Source organism: Macaca thibetana, chromosome 14, assembly GCF_024542745.1.
Source record: "Macaca thibetana thibetana isolate TM-01 chromosome 14, ASM2454274v1, whole genome shotgun sequence".
NCBI lineage: Eukaryota > Metazoa > Chordata > Mammalia > Primates > Cercopithecidae > Macaca > Macaca thibetana.
In genome coordinates this window covers 52,677,020-52,698,242 of record NC_065591.1, presented here as the reverse complement: position 1 = coordinate 52,698,242, position 21,223 = coordinate 52,677,020, and the positions used below count along the sequence as shown (strand labels likewise).

Genomic DNA, 21,223 nt, shown 5'->3' with positions numbered 1-21,223 from the left:
TGGGATTACAGGCCCCAGCTTACCAAGTTCTGTTATAGGTAAAGTCTGTGGGATCACATGGTGATGAAGGAATAAGTTGGTTTCCTCCAGGGTTAATGGTGGAAACTGAGGCATACTGGAGCTACAGGTGCTGTGTGGTCCTGGGTTACTCAGGGGGACAGAGCCCTAACTTCATCCCAGCTCTTTTCCTGTGGCCTCATAGAATATTGAGACACTGGCAAAAGCAAGCCATATAGATTTTTTTTTTGGTGATCCTTGTGTTCAGTGGCATTTCATTAATTATGAGGATTGCTTAAAATCAACCCTTTTACTTAAGAGCCTTTAAGTAATCTGAAGATGGGTGAGAAACTGACATTATGAGAGACCCACAGGAATTAAGATCAAGGGAGCAACAAATTCCTGTGTCCTATCTCATCGCTTGTTTGGATAGAGTTGGTGTCAGAGCACCTGCATTGGACCATCTTATCCTGGTCATCCCCCAGGCTTTTATAATAAAATGTGTATTGGTTGAATGCACATGTGATATCTCCACTGTACTCATGTTACTCTTTTTGAAGCCTCAGTAGGTTATGATGAAGGAATTACCCATTTAGGGAATGTGGTTGTTGTGGCAGTTACCAGGATATTTGGATAGTAGTAAGAGTTTGTTTTTGGAGTTTATTAGAGTGCATTTGGGAAAAATTTAAGGAATAAAGGATCTTTCAGAAAAGTGTTTATGATGGAAACTGAGGCACATGGGGGCTACATATTTTTAAAAGTATTTCCGGCTGGGCGCGGTGGCTCACACCTGTAATCCCAGCACTTTGGGAGTCCGAGGCGGGCGGATCATGAGGTCGGGAGTTCGAGACCAGCCTGGCTAACATGGTGAAACCCTGTGTCTACTAAAAAAGACAAAAATTAGCTGAGCGCGGTGGTGCACACCTGTAATCCCAGCTACTTGGGAGGCTGAGGCAGGAGAAGTGCTTGAACCCAGGAGGAGGAGGTTGCAGTGAGCTGAGATTGTGCCACTGCACTCCAGCCTGGGCAATAGAGTGAGACTCCATCTCAAAAAAAAAAAAAAAAATTTCCAACAAACAAGACTTTTCTCTTCTCTTTCCTTGAAGGCATTCTGTGGAAAGGGTTACTACCCTGAACCACACTGCCCGTAAGAATCTGAAAGCTGTTGAACCCGTGAATAAATTCAGATTTAGAAGAGTGTTAGAAATAAAGGTGTTGTTACCAATTTACATTTTCTATGCAGTCATTTGAAGACCTTGAAGAAGAGATCCTTTGTAAATCAATTTCCCAAAGTGAACCGTTAGAGGAAGCTCTTTCTTCACCATCCATCACAAGGTACACAACATTGTCTAGAGAGGATGGACTTGGACATAAGCGAATGTCTGTTCATGGTTTTACAGATGACAGAGCGCCTTCACTCATGATCTTACTATCTTTATGGCAACCCTGTGGAATAGAGTCCCTCCATCCCTTAATCATTTTTCTGTATTGGGATGGATTTTGTTATCTGTATTTAACAAATGAAAACCTGAGCTTCTGACAGAGTTATTAGGTTGGCCGCAACAGTAATTGCGGTAGTTTAAGCTCCGTGGCTTGAGAGCGAGTAGGTTTGGAACCCAGATCTGTTGGAGTCTTCATAAACTCCCTTCCCTTCCTCTCCCACCTCTTGCCCCAACACTGTGTTCTTTATTTACTGAATTTAGTGAAAGCTGACTCCTTCACTTAAAGGATTTATATGTATGGGGAGGTAAAGATATCAGCTCTGCAGGTACAGACATTGTGTGCATAATTCACTCGTTTAGATTTTAATGTTGATTATAATCAGTTGCTTATTGCTATAGATTGAGAATCGAGGTAGATTGCATGGCAGTTAGGCAATTCCACACGTTTTTAGGGTTCTCCTAAAGTGTGGTTGATACTCTCAGAGTCTGTAGATACAAGGCCAGTTTCCAGGATAAGGTGGAGTTTGGACTGGACTGGAAGGAACCTGAGAGATGGAGTGCCAGAGTAGTTATTTTGGTACCCAGTATGGGGAGCTTTTCTCAGCCAGCCGCAGTGTTGTGATAGGAAATTCTCTGCCCATATGTAAAGTCTTCATCTTACTATGGGGTTGTAAAACCAAAGGCATGTATAACTCTGTGGATTGTGTATCTGGTAGTTTCTGGGGCTGTGTCCTGGCCCATTGCTAGATTAGGTAATTCCATCCTGCTGAACTCTAGTTGACCAAAAATTGCAAGACCTGGACACAGAGGGTCTTTTCCTTTGCAGTAAATGAATAAAAATATGTGAGCATTTAAAACTGGCTGTACTTACTAAGTAGATAGATCAATTAATGCTAGTTAATACTGCATTCCCCCAAATAACCGGGAACTTGTGATTCATACCTACAGAAGTAATGAGAAGATGTTGTCTGCAAGACCCTGCTGCCTGTCAGCTAGAACAGCCTGCCCCTTGTGGAGCAGTTCAAGTAGCAGAAATTTTTTTCTTATGTTGAGTCAGAATGTTCTTTGGAACTTCCCCACAGTGGATCTACATCCTTCCCATGTGACAGACAGCTCTTCAGAGATTGTTTAGTGTCTTAGGACACTAAGTGTGCAGTTATGAATCAGAAGAATCTTCCCATCTTTGGGCTGTGGGCTGAGGCTAAAAATGATAGAATTTAATAGGAGTAAATATAAACTCCTGCTTTTAGCTCTGACACCAGTTGCACAAAAGTCAGGATTCAGGGGCAACCTCTGAGGGGCATGAGCTTAGAAGTTTAATGGAAAGTAAGTCCACCTCTGAGTGCCATTTATTGGGGGCCATAACATGCATTCATGTGGTGGGCGGAGGGATGATGGTTTCTAGTCTGGAAGACAATTAGGATCCTGGGGGCTGCTCCTGTCATACCTAAATGGGTGTCTTAGGAGAGATTTGCTCCCCCGAAGGATGGGGTATCCTCTCAAGGAATGGATGTGTAGATGTTAACCAGGAGATGGGGTTTCGCCTGATAAATGGAAGAATTTCAACTTGTCAGTATGAAGTGGGGTAGTACTGAGAAGGTAATGCGTTCCCTGCTGTTGGTGGTGTTCAAGGGTAGACTGTGACCAGTTGAGTAGATTTTGAGGGGACTTCAAGCACTGAATGGGCGTAGTTGGTGTGTTTTGGTCTGGAGACTCTGGGGCTTACAGTTATATGAGAATGTTCTTTTTAGGCAATTGAAGGTCCCTCAGTCCCTTCACCTATCCCCTGGGTCCCATTCCCTGCCATCCTGACTGAGCACTGGGCATACCTATTATTTATCTTAAAGTGCGGCTCCTTGGAGTAAATTCATACTGTTGTGAACTGCCCAGAGCTCAAGGACTGGCCTGTGGTTTTGTACGTGTGTGTTGTTTTGGTCTGTTTTTGTCTTTTTGTTTGTTTGTTTTTTGGCGGGTAGGGTGGAGAGGAAGAAGGTGGGCTAGCCACTGCTCAAAGAATTCCTTCTTATTCTCATAATTTATTTAATAAACTACTTTGGAGCTAGAACAGACTCTAGAGTGTAGTTCAGTTTGAATTTTATAAGACTCTTGGATCCTAACAAAAATGGTAATAGTTGGAATTCAAAAGGCCCACACTGTAGGCATCGTCAGGTTCATCCGGAGGTCAGTCACAAAATGCTTTCTTGTGGCATAATTTATACCTTCACATTTGGCAATTTTGAAAGTCCTGTGTAAATGTACATATATTGGTAAGAGGCAGTAAATATTTTGCTGGCAAGTTCTTTTAATGATGGCTCAGTAGCAGCATTTAAAGGCAGACAACCAGAGGGTTGTGTGTGTGTGTGTGTGTGTGTGTGTGTGTGTGTGTGTGTGTTTAATCCAGGTGCTGCCAGGTGTGTGTGTGTGTGTGTGTGTGTGTGTGTGTGTGTTTAATCCAGGTGCTACCAGGTCTACAAAGCTGGAAGGGAAGAAGCCAAAAGTGCCCACTAGTTACAGTTATACCATTAATTGTATAATATTCATGTGCCTCAGAGTTTCTGCACCTAGCATCTGTTGATATACACAGGTCGGGGAAGACAGGGGCACAGGATACAGTTGGGAGAGAGCGGGGAAGAAGACAGGTTGCTTGCTGTCAGGGAACGGCCCTGGAACAGGGAGCAGTCCCTGGTGCCAGGTGGGACCACCAGCACCTGCTTCCCTCCTGGGTGTCCGTATGTAATACTGCCTGGACTTGATGGGGTGAGAACGGGGGGAACTGTGGCCACATGAAGCCCTCCCTACTCAGGCCCTCGGCCTCCTCTTTTCGATCAAGCCTTTCTCCCCCAATTTTGGAAGGCCTTTCAATGAATGATCCTGTGCCTTTTCAACAAAGGAATATTGATATGTTAGTGTGCCAGACAGTAGGGAGCACTGGATTAGATCATTTTCACATTGGTGTTATGCCAGTTTGACATTTGTTTGGAAAGCTTATCCCTTTATGACCATAGGTTATATGCATACTTTGAGGGGAATAGATCTTTGGGAGGTTTTCTTTTTGGTACTATAATCTTCAGTGCTACAGAAAAAAAAATGAAATACTCCCCCACAGTTTTCATGTGATCAGGAGTTCAGCATAGGCTACGACAGGGAGTGCTCCATGTCAATAGAGAATATTTCCATAGATGTGCTAGGCACTTGTGATAGATGTTGCAGGGAAGTCAGGACTGGGGACAGCTTGGTCCCTGCTTCAAGGTTACAGTCTAGGAGCTGAGAGAGGCAAAGTGGCCTGATTCTACAAGGTAAAAGCCTCAGAGATAAATGACATAGGTCCAGATCAGTCGGCGTTGCTGTCTCGGTAGAATGAGTATGTGTGATACCAAAATAATCTTCCTCTTTCCCTCCTTGATCCTGCCACCATCTTGTATCTTGATGATCTCATATTGGGATAGTGAAACTAACAGTTTCCAAGTTATAATGCCAGTTGCCATGGTGAAGTGGACATTTTAAAAACTTTATTTTCTTATAAATAACTTGTTCTGCTTTGGAGATTTGATGATCATTTAGCATAGTGCCCCTGGTAGATAGTGGGCACTCAGTAAATGGTTTTTGTATGAATCACTGCAAACTTGGAACTCCGAGTGAGTACTATTCTTCCATATAAATTTCCTCTTGACTGTGAAGATTATCCAGCTTCTGCCCACTGTTGCATTTCCGTGTGGGTGCTTAACATGATACTTAGATAATAAAGCCACTTGGATCTCAAAATTCCGTATTCTCCACTAGGAGTTCTCCAAGCAAAGCTGGTGACTGAACCAAAATCTCAGAAATCACCACTAAAGAACTTAACCATGTAACACAAAACTACCTGTACCCCCAAAACGACTGAAATAATAAAATGAAATAAAAAAAGCTGGTGACTGAAGAACTTGCACTAGAGCTAGCAAGAGCATTATGTTTGTGGTTACCACATCCTTACACTGTTTTTTGTTTTCTCTTCTAGGTTTATTTTCTTGAAAAGGCTCCAGGCTTCGGCTTGGAAAATCCCACCGCCAAAATTGAGCCCAGCAGCTGGAGCGGCAGCGAGAGCCCTGCCGAAAACATGGAAAGGATGAGTGACTCTGCAGATAAGCCAATTGACAATGATGCAGAAGGGGTCTGGAGCCCTGACATTGAGCAAAGCTTTCAGGAGGCCCTGGCTATCTATCCGCCATGTGGGAGGAGAAAAATCATCTTATCAGACGAAGGCAAAATGTATGGTAAGTGGCCTGGAACACTCCTTTGAAATACTACAACCTGCTGTTGTGGTAGGGGATAGATTGTAGCTGGTCTTCCAGCAAGAGCCATTCATTGTATGGGGTTGAATGATATTTGTAGAATTTTAGTGGGTCATCCAAAAGGACTAACCCTCAACGAAAAAGGAGAGTCAATAAAGGACCTTTGGGAAATCACCCCCTGGGCTTTTCTTCTTCTTCTACATGTGTAGCAGCATTACGTCAGAAGCTCTAGGGGTCCAGGCAGGAGCATAAATAGTTGCAGTGGCATGTACAGACACCAGATGGTGGGGAGGAGGTCTTTGGAACGCAGACCAGATCGCAAGGAAGCACTGCCGCTTACCTCTAGATAACTGATGCCACTAGGAATGGGGGCCTGGTGCTGCCGAATCCTTTGATTGCCCTCCAGCCTCCTTGAAGAAGAGCCAGCCCTCTAGATGCTTATATGAAGTCTACTCTTTTTAAAAAGCCAGCATTTTTTTTAAAGCAACTCTGTACAGGCCAGAGAAAGCATGTGCATGGGCTTGATCAGCCTCTGAACCACCAATTTGCTGCTTTGCTGCCAGTTTACAGTTGAATGATCAGGCAAGGCATTAGCACCCCTGTCACTCTCACCATCTCCCCTGCTTTGGGGGTTGCCTTGAAGGGCATTCTGAAGGAAACACCAAGAGTGCTCAGGAGAGAGAGACCTGTTGACTAGTTGGCTCGGGATGCCAGGGGCGGCAGTAAGGATCCACCTGCCGGTCTGGGTCTTGCCTGCTGGGTTTGGGCACCCCCTAACTTCCTTCCATAAATGCTTCCAGCTGCAGACCTGTACTTTTTGGCTGCTTACCTTTTGGGAAGCAGATGGCAGGTGTGGCTGCTTGAACATTCTGATTGTCTAATTGAGCACGTTGAGTTGACAGAGTTTACACTGTAGCTGAGTCTAAAAAGATGCAAACACAAATAACCTAAACTCAAAGAGAACTGGCTCAGTAGTCTACCTGAAGTTGTTAACTTATCATGGGAGTGATTATTTCTAAACAATTTGAAGTCTTTTTCATAATGGGGTGTTGTACCTTTAATACTGTACTTCCTCTGTCAGGAGCTGTAAGAGACTGTGGCTTCAACCAGCACACACTGCTAAGGAGAAAGCAGATGGTGGTGCAGCTGCCACCAGCTGTGCCCCCACCCTGCCCTCCTCCTCTCCAACTTGGATGATGTAATGGAAACAAGGAAAATTTTGCTTTCTGCAGCATTGGAGTCTCAGCCTGTCACACACAGGGGAGGAGGAGACCCAAGCCTTCAGCATTTGTTTTATGTTCCCATAATATCCTTTGTAGCCAGGGAAGCCTCTTCGTAGCTGGTGAAGTGCTACTATGGGAAGAGAGTTTCAGGGCCCTAGATTTTCTGTATGTCTGGATCTTTCCTGGTGTCTTCTTCCTCAGCCTGGCTATTTGCTTTGTGGTCTTGTTTTCATACCTGAAAATGTAGCTCCTCCCTTTCTTAAAGGCAGAGGAAAACATTTGAATCTTTGAAGCTTCTTTGAAGATGAATTATTATGGGTAGTAAAGGGTAACTTTGGGACCTTGTACAACTCTCATTTGCTTACCCAAAAATTGTTTCAATTTCAAACAAAGGCATAGTATTAGAAATCCCAGTTGGGCATAACTACTGTACTTCATTTCCCACAGGAAATACTGGGAAAGGTCCTGTCCTTTCAGGATTAAGGTTTTGGGGCTGAGAACCCCACGTTAACTTTTGTCAACTCCAGTTTTGTTTTGTTCTCCATTGAGATTTTACTTTATAGACAACAGCCCTGGTGGATTTAACCAATTTGCCTATAATTCAATTATAAAAATATTTTTATGTGAAAATAATTGTATAAGAGCTCTTGTTGGTAATTGGGTCTCAGAGGCAGCAGGCTAGGAAGAACAAAGAGCAGCTTTGGATGTGAGTAGTTGTATCAACAGTGAACTTGAACATTTTACCCTTGGTCTTGGTCTCAGTTTTCTCCTGTGTAAAATAAGATGGTAAAGTAGTTGATGATGTCCGTGGGTCCTTTGGACTCTTGCATTTTGTGATGCCATGGTTTTGTTTCTTGTCACTGTGCAAGAGGGTCAGTTTTGAACCATATGGTGCTGCTTGGGAGCCTAGCCTGTCTTGAGTACCCAGCATAACTTAAATTCTGAGTGCTTCCTGAGTGTGCATGGTTTTGATGTATGGATTCTTTTCACCTTAACTCAGCAGCACATTTAGTGACTGTGTTGGTGGCTAACCTGATTTAAAATGGGACATTCCTTTTGAGCAAGCAGCATTAGGAATTTTAACTCATTTGGAAAGAACAGACTTACTGGTTGTGGATTTTTCAGCAAGTGGAGTATACAGCCTGGGGGAGTGTGTATCCTAACTGGGGCTCAGAAGATGCATTGGCTGCACTGTGCTGCAGCCACCCCCAGCTCCAGGCAGCTTCCTTGGGGAGGAAACATCCGCCCTGAACTCTGTCTCTCTGGTCGACATGAGGAGCTTTGCTTCTACTGCTACCTTGGAAGGGAACCATGGTGGTTAATGGGGCTATTGGTGGTGGAGACTGAACCCCTTAAGAAGAACTGCTTGGGAGCTGCCTCTGACCTGCCTGTGACTTGGAGGATGAGAGAAAGTTGACTTGGGAGCCTTCACGGTGAGGCCCCAGCCACTCGAGAATTGAATCATATGAGTAGTGTGGGGCCAGAGTACTGTCCTGGACTTTTGGCCTGTTCCCCATCTTACCATACATGAATTGGGACAAAAACCAGACCAGGAGTCAGGGTTTCTTAAGGCCTTAAAGAGCGTACTTTTTCTCTTAGGATTTTGAAAATGAAAGCATTTAAAGCATTTTTGAATTCCGTGCAGTAAAATAAAAATGATTTAGTCTTTTAGTGAAATACCAAGTGTTTTTTACTTGAAAGGGTTATTCCAATATTTCAGAGCATTTGTAGAGTGTTTTGTGATGTCACTAATCCTGAGCCATTGGAGAAGCAAGGTCAAGTGATTTATTTTGGTAATGAAATTTCCTTCGTGGTTGGCAGTAGGGCAAATGCAGTCTTATAAAGGAGATAAAAGGAAAACTCTCTTTATGATGAGGTTTTGGCCCCTGGAAGAGATGGCTTCATTCGCTTTCTGCTAACTTAGTCTTTGGGGAGCTGAAACTTTTTGTGTTTGGGCTCCATGTGGATAGGTGGCTTCTGCTGTGGGCACCCTTATGTGTAGGCAGTCGTTTTTATGGATTACTAGAAGGGGTATGAGACGTCCTTAGACCTGGTTCCTAAGGGTGTGTGTGCTCATTCTCTTGGGCTCTCTCTTTCTCTGTGCTTGTCTTTTTCATTTTTTGTTTTTACATAGCTGTGTGTGTCTCTTTTCCTGGTAGATCATGGGAGAGGAGATTGCAAGAGGACAAGATGAGATGGAAGTTCTTTATCAACAAACTTATCCAAAATTGGATTTCAGAGGAGCAGGCCGTAGTTTAAAACAAAGCAAAATAAATAGCAAACCACAGGAACACCTGAATATGTTTCTTTTGCACTGAAAACCCCAGTCAGATATACCCCATAATCAAATAGGGCAGGGACAGGAACTAACCTTCACTTGTTGCTTGCTGTAGAGGCAGAGAAGTATAGCACTTAACAGTCTGGACTCTATAAATAATATGAATCCTGGCCTTGCACTTCTAGATATCAGGCTTTGATCGAGTTACCTTACTTCTCTGTCTCAATTTCCTCAACTGAAAAAGAGGATTACATAGATCTTACTGTGTAGGGTTGTTAGAAGAATTAAATGAACTAATTGTTACCTGGAACACCACCCCCCCCTGCAGTGTTTGAACTGTATCTAGCATATAGTGAGAGGTATGTAAGTGCTTGTGAACTGAAAACAAAGAAGTGCTGTCTCCCAAGCACTGTGCTAAAGGCTTCACATACAATTCTGTCTAATGCTCTTAACAATGCTTTGAAGCTGGTATTATCCTCACTGTATAGACAGGAAGCTGAGTCTGAGAGGGGTAAAGTGGCTTGCACATGGCCGACGTAAATGGTGTAGCTAGCAGGTTTCAAATTCAGGGCTGTCTGACTCTACATCTTGGACTCTTTCTACTGAGCATTTGTTCCTTCCTTGGTAGAGACAGTTATACATAAATCCAGTCAATCAGTATTGAGCACCAGGGCAGATGTATTCCAGCCCTGTGCTAGGGGTTGTCAGTGATACTGTGGTGAACCAGACGGACATGATCCCTTCCCTCATGGAGCTATCTCAAGTTCATTTGCAGGAAACTGACCTGAGGTCAGGACTGTGTGCCAAAGCTTTCTGAGAAGTCTGAGAGCCCTTTGAAGATGGTCACCTTCCACTTAGCCTTTTGAAGCCTATTCTTGGCTACCAAGGTCCAGGGCACCTGGCCTGATGCTGGCAGGAAGAAATCATCTCAAATAACATAACGGAGAGGATCCCAGATCACAAGGCTGGCCTCGGTAGTGGCCAGGAGGATGTCTGGAAGGTTCTAGTGCCCTGGGATCCTACAGGCAGTCTGGGCAGAGCTGTTGCTTCCAGACATCTTCCCGGCCACTATTGACTTTCTCCTTTTGCAAGCAGATGTCTTCAGGATTCTTGCTTAGGTCAGCTTCAAGGAAGGACCCTTTCTTACTGGGATACCAGGACTACTGGTCAGCCCCAGAGACCTAAATTGTGAGGACCAGCGAAGATGAGGGGGAGGGTGTCTCTAGTCAGTCCTCCCCCGCTGCTGACCTGTGCCCTGCCCACCAGGGTAGCATAGGACTTAGGATTTCTTCTTTCTTTACCTCATAGGAGCAGAAGTCAGAAGAGGAAAGGGGGCTTTTTAAATGAGTTAGTGGCAGAACTGACAAGGGGATGTCAGAATGAGAGTGCGTGCAAGCAAGTGAGAGTATGTCTTGATTAGTACAGCAAAGAGACTGAAATCTGTGGTCACTACACTCCTCTGGATGCAGAGGACTGGTCAAAAAATTGCAGAATGATCCTTTTACAAGATATTATGTTCTCACAACAGCTCTTTGAGGATCAGGGAGGTAGGCTTTGTCAGTGGAGACCCCAGAGCCCTGGTGTGGAAATGGCCAGACTCCCAGCTCTGGAGGGTCTCTAGGCCTTGGCAAAGTGTTCTTCTCGGTGATCCATCTGAATATCATGTGGCATCTTTGATTTCCTCTTTCAGACCTCTGATTCAGGGTGTTATTTCAAGTTAATTGGTTACAAGTATGAAACAAACAGCTATGTGGTAGAACAGGCTAGAAGCTCCCAAAGCCAGGACCCCACCGATCACAGGATGTATTTCAAGGCCTGGAATATAGAAGGTGTCAGTAATGTTTGCTGAATAAATACTTATGGGAGATGAATTTTGGTTCAAACAGAGAATGTAGGTGATTAAGCCTGTAAGCCCTGAGGGCCTCTCCTGTGGGAGGAACTGGCTAGAAAGAGAGAAAGAAGGAAAAAAAGAGGAAGATGTTTATTTAATGATCTTAGATTGAGAAAGAAGAACCCCTGTTTTTTGTGTTGGCAAATGTTAGTTGAAGAGATAGAAAGGATTTCTGTGCATAATATGGACAATAGCAGAGCAAGGGTTAATTCTGGAATACTCAGAACAGATAGAGTAATGGGGAATTTTTGAAATAGTTTGGTTCCCGTGAGAATAGCAGGGCCAGCGTCATCAGCATTTTGATTGGGAAGCTTAATGTGTGGGGGGTATGCAAAGGTGTATGCACAAGGTGTGAGCTCTTGTGCAATCCGGGTACAAAATAGCTAATTAAAGATGGCTCAAGAATTGGTCATATGGGAGGTAGAAAGAAAAGAATGTGAAAGTATTACCAAGTTATACTTTCCAACAGCTTTGCTGTGGCAGTGATGAGCCCTGGGATTCAGGAAGATGTGGATTTATAAATCATTTTTTGAGGGCCTGCAGTGTGCTTTGAGTGTGGTGGGGACAACAGACAGAAAATAACTTAAAAAGTTGACTTGTGTGAGCAGTTAACGTACCAGGCACTTTCCCATTGTTATAGGATGTGCTATCTTGATTATTCCTCAAAAACAACCCAATAATATAGGTACTGTAATTATGCCCATTTTGCTGCTGAGGAAAGTGAGGTCCAGCAAGGTCAAGTTATTTGCTTGAGGTCACATAGTAAATAAGCTGTGGAGCTGACGTTGACAACTAAGCCAGTCAATACAAATGACTCTAGTATTGATATGGAAGGAAGTATATTCTGTACTAGAGATATGCCCGGTGGAGCAGCACAAAGTGTGATTATTTATGATGGGGGAATGCACTTGTATATGTTTGAGAATGAAAGAGAGCATGAGACAGACTTAGCTAACTTTGAACTTTGGGAAAAAAATCACGAAGCGGTTTTTAAACTTATTTTGGATTATAGATCCCTGGGAGAATCTGTAGAAAGCTATGGATCCTTTCCCCCAGAAAAATCACGTATTTGTATGTAGTTTCAGGACTGTTGCATATATAACTTCAGGCAAATTCTGAAGACAGGTTCAGACTTGCCCTTGTTGGGAAAAGGAGATGGGAAGGGCATTCTGGCTGAAGGAACATACGATAAAGGCATGGAGGCCTGGAAGGGCACAGCCCTGATGTGCTTAGAAATGAAAATATTTCCTGGGAGAGGAGTACAGGAGCCAGCGTTGTGTCGTTGTGGGTCCGAGTGCCACGCCAAGGTGCCTGGCACTCATCCTGGGGGCAGATGGAAGCCATTACATTTTTTTCAGGAGAGATGACATGTCTCAGCCTGTGTTTGACAAAACGAGGTCTGAAGGCGTGAAGACAAGTTAGATGGCTATTACAGTAGTCCGATAGGAGAGCATGAGGCCTGCACTGGAATGCAGGCAGTGCTGGTGGGAGGAAGGAGTTTCAGAGATAAAACCAACAGAACAGGCTGATGGGATGCGATTTGTGAAAAAGAAGGAGGAGTTTGTTTTCAGGTTCCACTTCTGGGTCATGGGGAGGATGGTGGTACTGTTAAGTGAGATGGGGAGTGGAGGCAGGAGAAGCAGGTTTGTAGAGAGGAGAGGAATGAGGAGTTAAGTTTTGTCATATGCTTGATGTACTGGGTGACCATTCAGATGGAGATGATCTGTAAGGAGTTGGAAATTCCTGCTTAGAGCTCAGTCAAATTGAAGTTGCAGGGTTAGTTTGGAGTCTCATCATCAGAGAAGTGATGTGATAATGGCCTGTGATGCCCAGGCTCACAATTTATCAAGGGCAAAACTGGCATGGATTTTAAATGGAATGTCTGTAGCACTGGGAGAGTAAAGTGATTGCCTTTTTCAGAAAAGAGAAGACAGATTAGTGGTTCCCAAGCCTCACTATCAACAGAAACACTCAAAGAGCTTAAAAGACAAAACAACTACTGACTAAGAATATCTGGGAGTATGGCCTGGGAAACTGTATTTCTAAATGCTCCCTGGGTCATTTGGGTGATCAGCCAGGTTTGAGAGCTGCTGGGCTAGCTGCAGTCTGGGTCCAAGAAGACAGGCCCACATTTTTAGAGTTGATAAAAGAAACAAGTGAGCAGAGAATGAGGCTAACATTTGAAGCAGTCCTTATGAGGTTTTGGTGCAGGAAATGAATGAGGCTAGTTTCGTTTTTCAGTTTATGTTACCTTTCTACAGAGAGGGAACATTACCATGACCCAGTCTTCAGAGAGTTTGACCATGCACGGAAGGAGACATGATATCCTGAAGGACAGAACAAATTAAGAGAAGACTTATTCTAGGACAGGGGAGACGCTTGGCCATTTGGTTAGTTGGGGAGAAGAATTTATGAGTTGAGGAGGATGTTTTTGATAGAGCAAAACCCAGAAGGGACTTTAAAGGGAAAGGAGCCTCTTTTCCTCTGATGCAGAATGGAAGAGGATGGTGGGAGGGCCGAGAGGGGGCCTCATTGCTTTTCTCAGATGAAGGTTATTGTGGACTTTTGAAAAGTAGAGCAAATGTAGTATAGATGTTATCATTGACAGACAGGGATGAGTAAAAGAACTACTCAGGAGTGAAAGGCCCAAGAGAAGTTGGAGAGTATTACTTTCTTTTTTTATTTAAAATTTTTATTGAGATATTGTAGATTCACATGCAATTATGAGAAATAATACACGAAGGAATCCTTTATGCATGTTGCCCATTTCCCCTCAATATGGTTACATTTTGCAAAACTGGAGTGTAATGTCACAACAAGTGGTATATTGGCATCGATACAACCCAGTGATATGACTCAGATTTTCCCAGTTTTACTTGAACTTGTTTGTATGTGTGTACTAAGTTGTATACACTACTTGTTGTGTGTTAGTCTTGTGCAGGCTCATGTCTCCATCACCACAGTCAGAATACAGAACAGCTCCAACACCACAGGACCCAGGTTGCCCTTCTCCCTAACTGCTGGCAACCACTGATCTGTCCTGTTTCTAAAATTTTGTCATTTCAAGCATGTTATGTAAATGGAATTAGACTACATGAACCTCTTGGGATTGACTTTTTTTCAACTCAACTTAATTCCCTGGAGATTCATCCAGGTTGTGTGTATCAAGTTTGTTCCTTTTTATCATTGAGTAGTATTCTCTGGTGTGTATGTACCACAGTTTATTTAACCATTCTGCTGTTCAAGGGCATCTGGGCTGATTCCAGTGTTTGGGCGTTTCAAATCCACTATGAACATACACGTATAGGTCTTTGTCTGAAACTAAGTTTTCACTTACGTGGGATAAATGCCCACGAGTGTAATTTGCTGGCTCATATGGTATTTGTACATTTAGTATTTTTTTTTCTTTTAAACTACCCAGGTGTTTTCCAGAGTAGCTGTACCACTTTACATTCTCACCTGCAATCTAATTTCTCTGCATCCTCACCAGCATTTGGTGTCATCACCATTTTTTATTTTCATTGTGATAGGTGTGTATTGATACCTCATGTGGTTTTAATTTGCATTTTCTTAAAGACTAACGATGTTGAACATCTTTTCATATGCTTATTTGCCATCCGTATATCCTCTTCAGTGAGATGTCTGTTCATGTGTTTTGTTCATTTTCTAATTGGAGGGTTTATGTTTTTACTGTTGTGTTTTTGGAATTCTTTTTTCTAAATACAACTCCCTTTTTTGGATATGGGGTTTGCAAAGATTTTCTCCTTATCCTGTAGCGTATCTTTTCATCTTGTTCACATGGGCTAAGCAAAAGAAAGAACTTTTAGCATAGCAAAACTTTTAACAGTGAAAGTTTTAATTTTGATGAGGTCTTATTTATTAGTTTTTCCTCTTGTGAGTCGTGCTTTTGGTGTTGAGTCTGAGAACTCATTGCCTAGCCCTAGGTCCTGAACATTTTCTCCTGTGTCTTGTTCTAGGAGTTTTATAGTTGTGTGTTTTAAATGTAGGTCTATGATGCATATTACTTGTGAGGGAACAATTGGCATGATTATGTAATTTTTTTCTTTACAAGATTATTGGGTTTATTCATATTTTGACAGTTGTTATGGCTTGGTCGTAGGAGTCTAAGTTGGGAAAGGGGCAAGGTGAAGCTGGAGGGGCTGGTCGGCCATGGGGCATGCTGTTCAGAGGCCCTGCTGCATGTAGGAGAGGAGGCAGGACAGGAGGCTCTGGTCATGCGTGGGAGAGGCAGCACTGAGATTAGAGATGGAGAGATTTCAGGGGATGAGTTTCAAGGTGTGGTCACAAATATGGTCAACTGATGTGAATGTGGGCGATGGGCATGTGAGATGAGGAAGCAAGGCACTGTGAGGCTCATCCACAGTGAGTTGATTAATCACTTAGATGCTGGACTTCACAGTGGTAAAGCGTGAATTTTTAAAGAAGGTACCAAAGTAAACCAGATGCTGAGGGATTTCTTTGAGGAGTACATGGCCCCATGGATATGAATGGAAAGATGTTGATAGAGTATAAGTGGTATCTATCTAGTAAAAAGCAGAGAGCAGAATAGTGGGACAGGAGGAACATCAAGATCAGAAGAAAATGTCAACATTTCTACCATCTTCCTCCCAAATTCTTTGGTTGGTCCAAAACTATACCTATTTGTGATGTATAGTTATCGTTATATGGGCCAGCTGTACAAGCTCTTTGAGCCTTGTTGCCATCACCAATAGAATGGGGCCAGTAAGTCAGCATGTTTCTTTCTACCTCTCAACAGTGTTGAGAGAAAATGTAATTATGTATGAAGAAGTTCTTTGAATTCTTAAAATTAATGGTTTAATTAATTTAAACAGAAAACCAAATATTGCATGTTCTCACTTGTAAGAGGGAGCTAAATAAGGAGAATACATGAACAGACACATAGAGGAGAGCAGTAGACATGGGGCCTGATGGAGGGTGGGAGGAGGGAGAGGATTGGGAAAAATAACGAATGGGTACCAGGCTTAATACCTGGGCAACAAAATAATCTTTGCAACAAACTTCCATAACACGATTTTACCCATATAACAAACCTGCACATGTACCCCAAACTTAAAAGTAAAAAAAAAAAAAAAGAAGTTACATCATATTTTTTAAAAAATTAATGCTTTTAGAAGTTAAGCCTGTTCAGGACTTGTTGGAAAAGTAGGAAAGTTGGAACCATCAAGGCAGAGTTAAGCATCCCTAGCTCAGTTAGAGGGCTGTTTGGTTAAGGGAGAAATTGAGCTGAGCCCTCCTTTCTTAGGGTTTCTGCCGAAGGACAGGGGGATGGGGGAGCTCCAGGGCAGACTTTCAGAGATCAGAGCCACAAATGATGGAAGGGACCAAAGAGAGCCTGTCGCTAGGCAGAGGTTCATCAGGCCTCCCTCATAGTGGCCCTCTGCAGCATCAGAGGGAAGTAGAGAGTGGGTGGACATTTGTGTTCTTAGCAGCACAGGCCTGGATTCAACGCTGTTTCTCTGTTCTCCTCCCCACCAGACCCCCATCTCTAGAGCTTCAGTTCCTCACTCATCTGCTGCTGTGACCTTCCATTTTACGTGAAAATGTGTTTCTGATTTATTATTGTTGTTATCTATTTTATCCCATTCCAGCGATAGTATGTGTTTAAAGTGGTCTTTTTAAAATAAATGATCATTATTGGTGGTGGTGTTCTGTTGGTCTCTCAGTAAAGGTGCTGTTTTAGAGACTGTTCAACATGATAAATTTAAATATAGAAGTGTGTTCTTGGGGAGGATCCTAGAAAAAAATCTGGAGGAATTTACAGTCTACTAATAGTGGTTGCCACAGGGAGATGGGATTATAGGAGACTCGGTTTCTATTATGTTTCTGTATTAATGGGATTTTTTCAATCACAAACATACGTTACTTTTGGAACTAGAAGAAAAAAGATAATTGTGTCAAGTTTATTTTTTCCTCTGGTTCTGAGTAAAGGATATTCATTAAAGAAAAATGTGGAAAATAGCAAGAGTTAGAAAGCAAACCATATTGCCTGGGTCCACTGTGGTGTGGTGTTTACTGGGGGTTCACTCAGGGGAGTCATGGTGGGGTCACAGTGGGCAGGGAGGAGTGCAGGGGTGTTTAGAGAGCATCTCTCCCTTCCACCTGTGGGTGACTGAGGTGTTGAGCTCAGGGGACAGGTGGTCAGAGACGGAGGAGGGGAACAGGACATTTTTACTATAGGTTTTAGGACATTGGTCCAGGACTTCAACAGGTACCCTGGCCACTTGGGTGTGTCAGTCAGCTGGCCCAGCTCAGAGACGCATAATTCCAACATTCATGTATTAGGGTAAGATGGTGATGGGAGAGAGAGGGGAAGACGTCCACATCCATTCTTCGAATGTCTATAGGCTCACACCACAAATAGAATGAACAGGATCTACATCTCTGTTGAGTGTTTTTCGTTCAGCTTGTACGTGAGAGTAGATGTGGTTTATTCCTAGAGGCTTGGGGGCTTCTCTCTGCCAGTAATGTTTTTGATGGCCATGTTATCCTTTGTAATAGATTCCTGGCAAGTAATCTTGTATTTGTACTGCCATTGGACAGAGGTGGGTAGATTTTAGAGAACAAAAACACTCTGGGTACTTTACAGTGTGCTACAGATTCTCATTTGATTATAATTGTTAATTATATTTCATCACGAATGTGTTTGATTGGCTTGATATTGACCTGCTATGCATACCCTGCAGATTATTCTGCCCACCTACCTTCCCTTTCCTCACATGTTTCAGTTCCAGCTAAATAATAAAATCAAATTTGTTTTTCAAAGCCCATTTGGATATTATTATTATTATTATTTTTGAGATGGAGTTTCACTCTTGTTGCTCAGGCTGGAGTGCAATGGCACCATCTCACTGCAATCTCCGCCTCCTGGGTTCAAGTGATTCTTCTGCCTCAGCGCCCCCAGTAGCTGGGATTACAGGCATGCACCACCATGCTCGGCTAATTTTGTATTTTAGTAGAGATGGGGTTTCACCATGTTGGCCAGGCTGGTGTCGAACTCCCGACCTCAGGTGATCCTCCTGCCTTGGCAAAGTACTGGGATTACAGGCATGAACCACCACACCCAGCCTTATTTTTTTTTTTTTTCAAGTTTGTTATTGTATCAATATACTCTCCTCTCCCTTTTAGCCTTTTAGAACACAGTCTTAAAGGTGTGATAGTGAAACCTGCTGCCTAGGACACTTAATTTATTTAAAACAATTTTTTTCTTTATTGCATTGTAGTCCCCACCCCCTGCTCCTTCCCCCCGGCCCCCAGGCAGTGAAACTGGTAATTAACTGAAAATTTCCATAGGGCTTTGTTCCTTTTGCAAAAGCCAGAGGAACTTTTAGGCTACCCAAAAGAGAATGCTTTGGGGGAAATATAATTTATCACCCCAAAGCTTTACAGCTTCTGGGGTAATATTTAGCATGTTAATAAGCTGAGTTTTTTCGGCTATTTACAAAGTTCCCAATTGCTCACTCTATGCCTACCCTCTTCCCTGGATCTGCCTCTGTGCTCTGTGACTTGCCTGATATTTTGTTGAGATGGGCTTTGGCAACTGTCTCTTAGATGAATGGTTCTATTACAAACACAGTAGCTTCCATGACAGCTTAGAAGAGATTGTTGTTTATGACTGCTTTTATTGAGAGAGGTTTGGTGCACGTTAATGTCCTGATAAAGACATTTGTACCTATAAAGTAGCCACAGCCTTAAACATATTTGATTGTCAGTAAAATATTGGGGATGATGACATGCCAGATGTGAGGTATCGGATTGCATGTTTATTCAACTGTTATTGCAATCTCTGTACTAAGATGTGCCGTTGTATTTTCTGTCTCACAGCAACACACAAAATGCAATGGTGATATGATCCTGATTATGAAAGATGCTATTTAGGTTACTTGGATGGTAAACCATGTGTATTAGGAAGCATTCTCTCAGTCCCCATATGTCCTTAGACAGCAACCACAAACAGTTGTTAGGTGAAGGGAATTGTCAAATGGGTTGAACACATGCGTTGTGATAGGGACCTTTTGAAATGTATGAATCTTAGTAAGGCCTGGACTGACCAGAGCAGGTGATGTGACAGGGACTCAATAATAATGAATATTTATCCTTGCAATGAATTTTTGCGATAATGAATATTTATGCTTGCAATGTGCTAGGTACTGTTCGGAACACTTAGCATTAACCCATTTAAACCTTCTAACAAGTCTTATGAATAGCTACTATTATTCTCACATTACAGATGAGGAAACCAAGGCCTAGAGAGGTTTAGTAAGTTGCCCAGGGTCAGATTCTCATTTGATTGTAATCGTTAATTATATTTAATCATGAAAGTAGTGGTTAAGAGCTCAGGCTCTAGGGTTCATATCCTGACTCCAGTCCTGGATGTTCTCCCTGCTGCCTAGCTAGGGTGGAAGAGAGTTTTGGTTCCAGGTAGACAGTAGAAAAGAAAAAATGGACTTTCCTAGTGTCTGGGATACCGTTCATCCTGTTTTTTGCTTGGTAAACTCCTACTGGTTGTTAAAAAAGCACTCCATCCTCTCTGAAGCCTTCCTTAATCTCCACAGACAGAACTGATTTTTCCCTCTCTTATGTTTCCGTAGCACATGACTTTTAACTGTCCGTTAAAGGCCTCATCAGACTCTTTTTTTAAAACTGTGGTAAGCACTGTCAGGGTCTCTTTCTGTGGGTCTGTACCCACTGAGCACTCTTCAAGAGCCAGTGCTGCTCAGCCTCCAGTATGGTCGCTGGCACACAGTAGGCCCTCAAAAAAATGTTTGAATTAGTGAAAGTTGTTGGTAATAAAATTCCATCTTGTGCCTCTCAAAAGTTTTCTTTCCTACATTCTTGGCATTTTTATGACATTTACAACATTCTAATGAAGCAACAAGAGCAAGAATTTTGATTTCATAAATAAGAAACTGAAGCACAGAGACCAGGATGTTTTCTGTTAGATTGTTTTATCTTGAGAAACCACCTGGTGAAACAAAACTTAGGAGAATTAACTCATTTACAAGACCCCACTTCCCTATTTACACTTTTCCATTGTAACCATTTTGATCTTACACCTGAGATGCTGTGAACTAGAGTAATTTATTCACAGTAGTAAAGCATAATCCTAGAAAGTTAGTGCTTGACCATTTCTTTTCCCTGGTATATACTGGACATAATATGTTTGTAAGCTTATTTGAGATGTTTCTAAGTGGTAGGGGGGTGTGTGTGTGTGTAAATGTTACTTTTTTCAGATTGACTGTGGGTTTAGTTTTAGTTGTCTGAAAATCACTTCCACCACTGATTATTCCAAGATGGCATTGTTGATCTTGAATGATACAGTTACTGGGAGCAATGAACTAAGTAAGCTCTCACTGTAGAGTTCAGCAGGGTGTTGAGTTAGGGTGAGTTTCCAGGATACAAAATCTGGTTAGCTCATTGGCTGATTTATAAGGGACTTATTAGCCTATGGGAGTAAGTTCTTCATTGGTGGTAAAGGGCCCGGGGTTGGGAGTAAGGGTTGTTGGGGTTTAAATCCTGACTTTGCCATTTCACTGGCTGTGTAACCATGACTAATATTCCTAAACCTATGTCCTCATCTAGTCAAGGGGACCAATATTGGCACTGTATCTCACAACTTCAGTGTAAAGATTAAATTAGGTAATACATTAAAATACTTAGAATACCCAGTTCATTCTTTGAGAACAGTGTTACCGTGACAGCAAAATCAGACAAAGATATCATGAGAAAATAACTAATATCTCTTATGAATATAGATGTAAAACTCCTCCACAAAATGTGAACCCATTCAGCAACATATAAAAAGAGGTTAACAGTGACCAAGTGGGATTTATCCCAGGAATGCAAGGTTGGTTTGACATCCGAAAATCAATGTAATACACCATATCAATAGAATGAAGAAAAAAACACATTTTTATCTCAACAGATACAGTAAAAAGAGTTCACAAAATCCTTCATGATGTAAACAATAAGCAAACTAGGATTAGAAGAGGACCTCTCACCTGCTAAAGGGCATCTATGAAAAATAGAAGCAAATATATGTAATAGTAAAAGACTGAATGCTTTCCTTCTAAGATCAGGAG

The 21,223-nt window shown here is 42.5% G+C and overlaps 1 protein-coding gene across 8 annotated transcripts in view; it reads left to right on the top strand.

Annotated features, from left to right (window-relative positions):
- TEAD1 (TEA domain transcription factor 1) overlaps positions 1-21,223 on the top strand; it is a 270,999-nt gene that overhangs the window by 85,064 nt on the left and 164,712 nt on the right. For all 8 annotated transcript variants that reach the window (XM_050757431.1, XM_050757428.1, XM_050757427.1 and 5 more), the window contains one exon: positions 5,437-5,692. In XM_050757431.1, the coding sequence (XP_050613388.1) occupies positions 5,536-5,692 (157 nt within the window). In that variant the 5' untranslated portion in view covers positions 5,437-5,535. The remainder of the gene's footprint in view (positions 1-5,436; positions 5,693-21,223) is intronic.